The sequence below is a fragment of the Chinchilla lanigera genome, unplaced genomic scaffold (assembly GCF_000276665.1).
Source record: "Chinchilla lanigera isolate Chin_1 unplaced genomic scaffold, ChiLan1.0 scaffold00015, whole genome shotgun sequence".
NCBI lineage: Eukaryota > Metazoa > Chordata > Mammalia > Rodentia > Chinchillidae > Chinchilla > Chinchilla lanigera.
The window spans coordinates 15,648,249-15,658,302 of NW_004955416.1; the positions used below are offsets into that span (position 1 = coordinate 15,648,249).

At 55.9% G+C, this 10,054-nt stretch overlaps 1 protein-coding gene across 1 annotated transcript in view; it reads left to right on the forward strand.

The window, feature by feature from the left end:
- Rhcg (Rh family, C glycoprotein) overlaps positions 1 to 9,460 on the forward strand; it is an 18,284-nt gene extending 8,824 nt beyond the window's left edge. The window contains exons 3-11 of the mRNA XM_005381554.2: positions 1,948 to 2,098; positions 3,259 to 3,406; positions 4,083 to 4,249; positions 5,013 to 5,150; positions 5,281 to 5,417; positions 5,697 to 5,797; positions 5,918 to 5,991; positions 8,255 to 8,377; positions 9,059 to 9,460. Coding sequence (XP_005381611.2) covers positions 1,948 to 2,098; positions 3,259 to 3,406; positions 4,083 to 4,249; positions 5,013 to 5,150; positions 5,281 to 5,417; positions 5,697 to 5,797; positions 5,918 to 5,991; positions 8,255 to 8,365 — 1,027 coding nt within the window. The 3' untranslated portion in view covers positions 8,366 to 8,377; positions 9,059 to 9,460. The remainder of the gene's footprint in view (positions 1 to 1,947; positions 2,099 to 3,258; positions 3,407 to 4,082; positions 4,250 to 5,012; positions 5,151 to 5,280; positions 5,418 to 5,696; positions 5,798 to 5,917; positions 5,992 to 8,254; positions 8,378 to 9,058) is intronic.
- The last annotated feature ends 594 nt before the right edge of the window (positions 9,461 to 10,054 follow it).

Sequence of the window (10,054 nt, forward strand, 5' to 3'; positions counted from 1 at the left end):
ACCCCAACCCTGGCCAAGGTCATCATCATTCTGAGCTACAAAGTGAGATGAAGGTCAGCCTGAACTACACAGCGAGACACTGTCCAAAAAGACCAAAAAAAAAAAAAAAAAAAAAAAAAGCAAGCGAGAAAGAGAGAAACAGGAAAGATATAGTTGCTGGTAATCTAGAACAGGTTTCAGAACCAACAGGTCAGCCCTTTTATATTTAAAAGATCATTGGCATGCATATCACTCTGAAATTCAAGCTACACCAGGAATTCTCATGCCTCATGCCATCAACCCAAGGTGTGAAAAGGCCTCTAATATATTTAACTGACCGGCACAGCAACATAACTGTGGCCACAAGAAGAAAGTGTACAATTTTTAAAAATATATTTGTGGGTCGTGGATGTAGCTCAGTAACACAAGTGCCTGCCCGGAAAGCACAAGGTCCTGAGTTCAATCCCTGGTACATATATTTATATTTATATATATTTGTACTAGCATCTATTAATCTTACAGAATATTGGGCTTTGATGTGTATGTTTTGATTATATCCATCCCCCATTCCCCTCCCCCCATTCCCTTCCCCTCGGCTAATAATCATCTCCCTTTGCTTTTCATGCCATCTTTTACAGATTGCACATATTAGGGAGAATGTGGGGAAAAGATACAATTTTTTTAAAACCTTCAAAGAGAATTACTATACACTCTCTGTTAACAAGTTTTTGGAGAACCAGTTATTCAGCAAGCAGGTCATTTGACTGTTTGTTTTGTCTTTTTTGAGACAGGGTCTCACTATGCAGTTCAGGCTGGCCTTGAGCTCACTTCATGGCCCAGGCTGGCCTCGAACTCACAATGATCCTCCTGCCTCAGCCTCTCAAGTGCTGGGATTATGGGTGTGCGCCACCACGCCAGGCAAGCAGGTCATTTGAAAAATTTAATTTTGGCCAATTGTCTCTTGAGGACGATTTTCCACACTGACCCGGAGCCTGTCTCTGGTGCCTGTGGCTGGCACAAGCAAACCATCCCCACACCTGACCTGTGGACCTAGAGATACGGGCCTCCTTCCCAGCTGCTGGCCTGTCCCGGCTGCATGGTCCAGGTCCCAGTGTTTCTCTACGGCCCCCTGCGGTATGGGTCCCCCTTTCTGCCTCGCAGCTGCAGAGGGCATCAGGCATGGCTTTGTCTCATCTCTTGTTCCTTCCTAATGGTCATGTCCATCAGATGGCTCTCCCGGCTTCATTTATGGAACCTGAAGCCAATGAGTTGCCTCTCTAACCTCCATTTTCCATCCATGTGCTGGACTAACGCGCCCCATGTGCGTGATCCTTCGGCCAGGCTCTGGGGACACAGGCTCCACCAGCTCTCTGCTGGGCTGGCTGGGCTTTCAGGGTCTAGACTGAGGAAGGCCTGTGTGCCTATTCCCACTTTCCACCTGTGCCACCCCAGGTCCCTGCTTCCTGCAGGAAAGTGTCTCTCTCCCTGCAGGAAAGTGTCTCTCTCCCCTTCCCTAGGGACTGATCCTCTGTCACCGGTAAGGACAAGGGACAGTTCCCATGGCTTAGCTCTGGCAGGGCTCTGGGAGCTGGGGAAGGTATTGTGGGCCCAGTGCTGGGAGTCTGGAGCACCTGGCTGGAGGAGCAGGGGCAAGATTTCCTGGAAGATGAGGCACTGAGCAGAGCTGGTAGAAGGACAGGGCCCGGTGACAGGCACACGCTACAGCAGCCAGTCTCTGTGGCCTGAGCACAAGCTATGAGAGGTGAGGTGGCTTTACGTGCCTGGCACTTCACCCATGTGGCCCTTATTGCTGTGGGTCCATTATCCCAGAAGGGGAAACTGAGGCTCCAAGAGGTTAAGCCACAGTCCAAACCCACAGCCAGCCAAAGTCAGACTCAAGCGCTGGGCTGGCTTGTCACGTGCTGCTGTTGCCCCAGCCCCTTTCCCGGCCTGTCTCTCCCTCCACAGCCTCATCAACGCTGACTTCTGCGTGGCCTCTGTCTGCGTGGCCTTTGGGGCATTGCTGGGCAAAGTCAGCCCCGTCCAGCTGCTCATCATGACCTTGTTCCAAGTGACCCTGTTCACAGTGAATGAGTATATTCTCCTTGACCTGCTAGAGGTGAGCCGGGCTCGGGATGTGGGCAGCAGCAGAGGGGACACGGGCTGGGGGCACGTCAGCCTGGCACATCCCTTACCCTCCCGAGCCTCAGCTCCCTCACCTCTCCGGCAGGAGTCCGGACATCTTCTAGGCAGCTGCCATAGCACATGAGCCCCAGGCCGGTGCACAGCAGCCAATCCCAGAACTCTAGTTCTTTCTCTTTCCCGCACGTCCCACGGAAGGAGGGTGGCGTTCCTGCACATCCCCACACCGTATCCCAAGATTGCTCCGCCAAGCAAAGGACCCAGTGTACCAAGGGGGCAAATCTGTCGGGAAGGACCCCAGAGAGGCCGTGCAGTACAGGACCCCAGGGGTGCCATTCACGAGCACTGTGGCAGAAACGCTGCCCTCTGGGGCTGGCCAAGTCTGTGGCCTAGATAAGAGGTGCCTTAGAGGGGAGACGGGGTAAGGTGCCACGGAGGGACCCCCTCTCCTCTGCTTTAGTGGGGCTTTGCCTGGAACAGTGCCCCTGATAGAGGGAGTTAGACCACCCTACATTCAGTCACGCACTTTGCCACCTTTTCAGCCACCAGGCGAGTCCCAGCCACCGTATCTGTTCACCCTGACTCATGCCCTGGCTCTGTCCCCACGCCCGTCAGGCCAGTCTCCACTAGCAGCCAGAGTGGACCATTCCCCAGATTAAAACCCAGCAGCAGCTTTTCATTCACTTAGGATAAGACCTAGGGGGGAGATGGGGGTGGGGAGGGGGCCCAGGAGGTTACCTGGGAGTCTGGGGAGTAGGAGTGAGATGGGGCTGGGTGGACAGTGGCAGTCTGGGCAGGGTGGCCTTGGGGTAGTTGTGTGAGAGGAACGGGAGGGGTCTCAGGAATTAAGCAAGTGAGTGGGTGACATGAGATGGGGCTGCCCTCGGTGCTGACTCTGCTACCGGGTGACTGAGCTGGCCCCCTCCAAGCCTGGCCTCCCCGTTTGAGAGCATCCCAGTTGCTGAGTGAGTGGCCCTGGCCTCCTTTGGCCAACAGCTCACAGCTTGGCTTCAGGGACCCCCACCTTGCCCCTCCCTGTTGGCTGAGCTCCACCCTGCAGCCTGAAGTCTGTGTGCTGTGTGGGAGAGCAGGAAAGAAGAGAAGGTGCCAGACTGTGACAGCCTCCCTGCCCTGCAGGTGAAGGATGCAGGGGGCTCCATGACCATCCACACGTTTGGGGCCTACTTTGGACTCACAGTCACCTGGATCCTCTACCGACGCAACCTAGAGCAGAGCAAACAGAGGCAGACTTCTGTGTACCACTCGGACCTCTTCGCCATGATTGGTGAGCGTCCCCATGGCGACTGAGGGTGCCATGATGGGAGGGACCACTGTGATGACTGAAAGCCACTGTGATGCTTGGGGCTGCCATGTGGGCGGAGGCCACCATAATGGGTAAGGATCACCAGGATGGCTGCGCTACCATGGTGAATGGGGACTGCCTTGACGGGTGAGGGTCACCATGATCTCCATGTGTGATCCCTACACAGTTAGTGAGCAGCTGCCAGTTCCTTGACGGGCCGGGCAGAGGCAGTTTGCTGGAGACACTTCTAGAATCCCAGCTGTCTGCCTCTTTCCCTTGGGGATGAAGGAAGCTGGTCTCCTCCTGTGTTTGCCCCAGAATTCCCCAAGGCAGACACGGTGGTAACCAGGCCTGGGCCTGCACCCTGGCTGAGGCCCGTGTGTACTCCCACTTCCCGGGTCCGTCCCCTGCAGACACTGCTGCCTACACCCTCACCGCTGTCTCCCCCAGCACAGCGTGGGAGGAGGCTACGCCCTCATCTCTCCCGGCAGTGGGAAGGGGTGCTCAGCGTGGTGCTGAAGGGGCACAGTATGGGTGTTTACTGTTACGGGGTCAGGCAGGCTTCCTAGAGCTGTGAAGGCAGAGGTAGCTTTCAGGAGGACCCCAGGAGAGGCCGTCTAATGCTTCCTGTCTGACCGCTGACCTGTATATCTGACAGGCACCCTCTTCCTGTGGATGTACTGGCCCAGCTTCAATTCAGCTATATCCTCCCACGGGGATGCCCAGCATCGAGCTGCCCTTAACACCTACTGCTCCTTGGCAGCCAGCGTGCTGACTTCGGTGGCACTGTCCAGTGCCCTGCACAAGAAGGGCAAGCTGGACATGGTGAGCTGGGCCCAGGGGGAGGTGCCCCTCTGCTACCTGTGCCAGGTGGGCCCTGATTACCCAGCCTGCCAGAGCCTCTGTGAAGCAGCAGCATCTGGGTTGTATACCCATCTTGCTGATGAGGAAACTGAGACCCTAGGGAGCAATGACTTGTGCAGAACACATAGCTGGATTCTGGCAGAACCCAGACCAGATCCAACAGGGCTTGACTGGCTTTTCTGTGCTTTCCTCCTGTTCCTCTTTCTCCTCCTCCTCTTCCCTACCACCCCACAGGGTTGCTGGGGCCATGGCCCCTCTGCTATGCCCCTGACCCTCCAGACACTAGCCCTCAGGCAGGTCACCTGGCACTGTGGTTTGCTGTCTCCACTGGTGATATTGGGAACATCATGTTGCATAGTGTCCTGGCATCACACTGTTGGGACGGCTATTTCTGCCACTGGACACAGGTGGCACTGGGGCACCAGAGGGAACAGGCTGTGCAGCCATAGCCACACGCAGAGCAGAATGTGGGGCAGGAGCTCCGGCTCCGCTGGTGCCTGCTGTGAACCTGTGTGTGTCCAGATGCGCCAGTCGGGGCACACGGGTACCAATGGCACGTGGGAAGGGGGCATACAGGTGCACTGACAGCATCCCCCAAGCTCCGAGCACAGACCCTGAGCCACCCTTGAGTCCCAGGCAGGGCTGGGCCACCCTCACACCGCGTGTGGGCACAGGGTGTTGCTTTCGGGAAAGGACCAAGTGTGCCCGCTCTGCCCATGCCCAGGTGCATATCCAGAACGCCACGCTAGCCGGAGGGGTGGGTGTGGGCACTGCAGCCGAAATGATGCTCACGCCCTATGGTGCCCTCATCGTGGGCTTCTTCTGCGGCTCCATCTCCACCCTGGGCTTCATGTTCCTGTCGGTGAGGGGCCCGGGCAATGGGCTGGGCTGAAGCTGGACTGGGAGGAGCGTGGGGACCCAGGGAGACGCTGACGGGTGGGGGGTCCGGGGTCCCCGCCGCAGCCCCAGCCTGAGCAGCCCCTCCCCCTCAGCCATTCCTGGAGTCCCGGCTGCGCATCCAGGACACGTGCGGCATTCACAACCTGCACGGCATCCCTGGCGTCCTGGGCGGCATCGTGGGTGCTGTGACAGCCGCCTTCGCCAGGCCCGACATATATGGACAGCACGGGTAAACACGCTGCGGTGCAGGGAGGTGGGGCCTCCTCCTCCTCTTGGCTCCTTCCTGCCGGCCTGCTGGGGCCCCACACCGGTGCTCTGTCCTGCCTCTCCCTCCCAACCTCATTCCCTCCGGAGTCATGGGCACCGCCCACCTGCCCACGCCCCTGTTCCGTAGCCAGGAAGGCTGGGCCCTGGGGTTCCCCAAGCTGAAGTGCCCATGAGCATGTGCGAGGTGGAAACTAGGGGTGACCTGTCCTCTGCGTGGGGCCCTGTCCTGTCTCCGCCCCAGATTTGTGAATGAAGTCCAGACCATAAGAAGTCAGGGCAAGTTCCAGATGTTCGGCCTCCTCTTGAGCTTGGCCATGGCCCTGGTGGGCGGCATCATGGTGGGTAAGTGAGGGGCACCCTGAGCTGTACGGAGGGAGCCTGCTGGGTCCCAGCTGAGGGGAAGGGCAGGAGTGCATGGCGAGAAAGCATCTCTGACCTCCGGGGCCTTCGAACTCTCTTCAGGACTCATCTTGAGACTACCGTTCTGGGGACAAGCGGCGGACGAGAACTGCTTTGATGATGAGGTCTACTGGGAGGTGAGTTCCACAGACCCCTCCAGGGATAGTGGCACCCCCACACACACCGCCTGAACCCGCCTGTGGTTCTGTTCCTCTAGGGGGCAGTGTGCCCTGCAGGTTGAGGATTCCCTTCTCTCTCGCTTCCCACATCAGGGTTGGAGGGAGTTGCGTGTGCTTCTTTTTTGAAAATTTTTCTTTTGAGACTGGGTTTTCCTAAATCACCAAGTTGCCCAGGCTGGGCTTGAACTTGGTGATCCTCCTGCCTCAGCCTCCCATATGCTGGGGTCACAGGTGTATGCCACCATACTTGGCTTGTTGTTGTTTGTTTGTTTCTTTAAAAGCACACCACCCTTGGAGCTGTCTGTAGCCCCAAGCAGGCATCTTTTCCCAGGAACCACTCCTGCAGGCGCCTGCCTGGGCTGGACTGGGGGTGGGGCGGGGCATGGTAGAGCCTTCTGCCTCCTCCCTGGCCCCTCAGGATGGGGACAAGGACCAGCCTGTGCCTGTGGTTCCCCGGGAGGAACATCACTGCATTTGCCTCTGTTTTTGTTTTGTTTTTTAGTTTTTTGAGGCAGGGTCTCCCTGTGCAACCCAGGTTGCTTTTAAACTCACTATGTGGCCCAGGCTGGCCTTGAACTCATGGCAGTCTTCCTGCCCCAGCCTCCCAAGTGCTGGGATTATATACATGCACCACCACTAGCCTTGCTTCTGTATTTTTAAAACCATATCAGAAGTTTTTAGGGTCCTTCAAACTAATATTCATTATAATCCATATCTAACTTAGATACAGGTTTTCTAATTCATGTAACTTTATGTAAATGCTAAGTCTTAAGTTAACATCACATTTGTTTCTTGGGTTTTTGTTTTGGGTTTTTTGTCGTTGCTCTATTGGTTTTGTTTTATTTTGTTACTGCAGTGCTTGAATAGGCCTCAGGAATGCTAGGCAAGCACCCTACTCCTAAGCTATACCCTCTAAATTTGTGGGTTTTTTAAATTAAAAATGACAAGAAGCTTATTAAAGAAAATCTGGAGATAGAGAAAAATATCAAGAAATCCCATCACTAGGCCCTGGGGGCTTAGTGGTAGAGTACAAGTGTGAGGTCCTAGGTTCAATCCCAACCCCTGAAAAAAATCCGCCACCATAATCTAAGCACTGTTCATGTTTTTTTTTCTGTACATTTCCTGTTGTTGTTTTTTCTCTGCACAGATTTTTCTTACACAGTTGAGACTGTATTATCTGCCCAATTTAGAATCCTGCTGTTTCTTTTTTTTTTTTTTTTTCCTGGTACCGGGAATCGAACTCACGACCTTGTGCTTGCCAGGCAGGCGCTGTGCTGCTGAGCTAAATCCCCAGCCCCCGAATCCTGCTCTTTCTTTACCTCTCTAGTGTAAGAATTATTCTATGTTATTACATTCTTAATAAATTTGCCTTTTTCTCACACAAATTATCTTCACCCTATTTTTAAAGTCAGACAGTAAACTGTTTGAGACACCCGCAATTAGGAAAGACCTGGGTTTGATGCTCATGAAGTAAACCAGAGATGGTACCAGTGTCTGCGCGCATACGTTTCCTCTTGGCTCTGTTTTGATCTCAGTCACTTATCCTGAGTTCACACCTTCTCTCAGCTACAAACCTCTAGCAGCATCTGCCTCGGGGAGTAAGGAAATTCCGCATCAGTGGAAGTGAAAGCCCTCGGACAGTCCCTGCGCTGTCCTGCCTCAAAGGGGAGGTGGCTTCCCAGAGGAAGGGGTGACACAGGGGCTGGCCGGGACCAGAAAGAGGTGGTTTGTGAGAAGGCCAAGGCAGGGCGGATCTCCCGCGCCCCACCCCACCTCCCAGTCCACTTCTAGACGCCTCTGCACCCCCTCCCAGGCCCCGCCCTCACCCTACTTTAGGACCTGGCTCCTGGCAATTGCCTCTTGCCTTACTCCTTATCTTTCCAAAACGGGTTCAGCACAATCTCCCAGAACCCTCCGGGCTTGCTCACGAGACGTGTGCAATCACAACCCTTTGCTTCACTGGGAAGTCTTGCCCCCGTCCTTGGGCAACGACACTGGTTCTTGCTGTGCCAGGCGCCTGGGACACTCCGTGGAGAAGTAACAGTAGGAGACAAAGTAGCACTGCCTGTGGCTGTAATCTACATACAGATCACAAGGTGGCGCTCGCTGCCCATCATTTGCAGCTTCGGCCTGGCCAGATGTTCTGGCTCCACCAGGGACACTGGGGGCCCGGGAATACAGTCCAGGATTGGGCCTTCAGAATTGCCCTCTCTTTCCACAGGTGCCTGAGGAGAACAGCGCTGGCCATGTCCCCGAGGACCCCACCCACAAGCCCCCAGCCTTGATGGTATCCTCAGGAACACCTGCCTTCTCACCTGTCTTGGTATCCTAAGCTCCCAGGCAGGTGAGGTCATTCTGGGTCTGGCTTCTCCCTCAGGATAATAGCCAGTTTTCCCAGTGGGGCCTCCATCTTCAGAATCAGATGCAAAGGGGCAGAAAGCAAGCAGGAAGAAAAGAAAATATGCTGGGGATATAGCTCAAGGGAGCAAGCACCTGTCTGGCAAGTGCAAGGTCTTGAGTTCAAGTCCTGGCACAAAAAATAATGAAAGGAAGATATATATTTCACCCCCTGTGTGGGATGGAGGGGGCAGGCTGGCTGGGGAGATTGTGCCTAAGGAGCCCTGGGTGCCTTTGAATTTGTGACAGTCTTTGCTCCTTGGAGGGCTGAGCTTGGAGACAGCTGAGTTGGGGCCCACACTAAGTGACATGGCAGGAGAGGATGTTGGGGCTCTAGGAACAAGAAAAGCTTACAGCCAGGTACCATAGCACGTATCTGTAGTTCCACCACTGGGGAGGCTGAGGCAGGAGGATCACTTGAGCCCAGGAGTTTGAAGCCAGCCTAAGCAGCATAGCCAGATCCTGCCTTAGCAACAAAAGCAACAAACAAAGACCCCAAAGCTGGAGTGAGAAAAGGGAGGCTGCAACCCACTGCTTCTAGTATTTGCCCTGTCCACAAAACAAGAAGGTGCCCAAGGGGCCACGCAGGACCTGGCCGTGACCCCTGTGCTCAGCTCTCTCCCTGCAGGCCCCGCACACTGTCATGGCTCTAGCAGGATCTGAGGACTCAGAAGCAAACCAGCAGCACCAGCCTGCTGGCCCAGCCCCAGGTGCCCGCACCTCCTCATCCCTCCTTCACCCCAAGGGGTGGCCTGAGAACCTGAAGACGGAGGAGGGGGAGTCACGACAAAGTGCGGGTCTTGCTGCAGAAGCTCTGCCCCCCGCTAGGGTCTTGGTGGCCACATCTGTGCCTGCAGGCTGGGAGACCTGGGCCTGACCCTTCCGGGAGGCAACTCAGCTGCCAGCCACCACCTGCTGGGCCCTGCCGGCCCCGCCCACCCCAACCAGCCCCTCCAAGCTCCTGGGCCCACAGATTTCTCTGTGCTGCCAAGTAGGTGGCTTCCTTAAATAAACATTGTTGTTCTTTGTAGCATGCTTGTGGATGTCTCCACAGGGCCCACTTGAGGGGAAAACGGCCCCAAGATACCCGGCCTCCTGCTGCAGCTCTGGCCCTCACTCTAGGGTTACCGCACAGGGACCTGTCCCACACTGAAGGCGTCTGGCAGGGCTCAGCTCCCTCCAGGTCCCCCTTTAGCACAGCAGCTATTCCAAAAAAGCCCTCGATCCAGGTGTCCTCCACCAGCCTGCTCCGGGCGCTCCTGAGGGGGGACTGGAGGGAGAGAGGGCCCCTTTTGCCGCTTTCCCTCCACCATGCCGGCCCTGCTGTGGCTGCAGAGCAGGGCCTGCTTTTGGGAGTCTGGAACTCCCTGGGCCCACCAGAAGCCTGGGCAGAGGAACGCCCAGTTCCTGCCCTCAGGGGGCTCACATCTAGAGGGGGACGGACCCCATACATAGTGTCCACCCTGAACCCTGACACTTGTGGCTGGAGAAAAAGCAGCAGAATCCAGATCTCTGGAGCAAAGGCTCCTGGGAAGCAGGGACGAGGGAGAGGGAGGGGAGGCCTCTCCTCCGCCGCATCTCCGCCCTCCCCGCCCCCTTGCAGTTCACACACACGCCTTTGAGG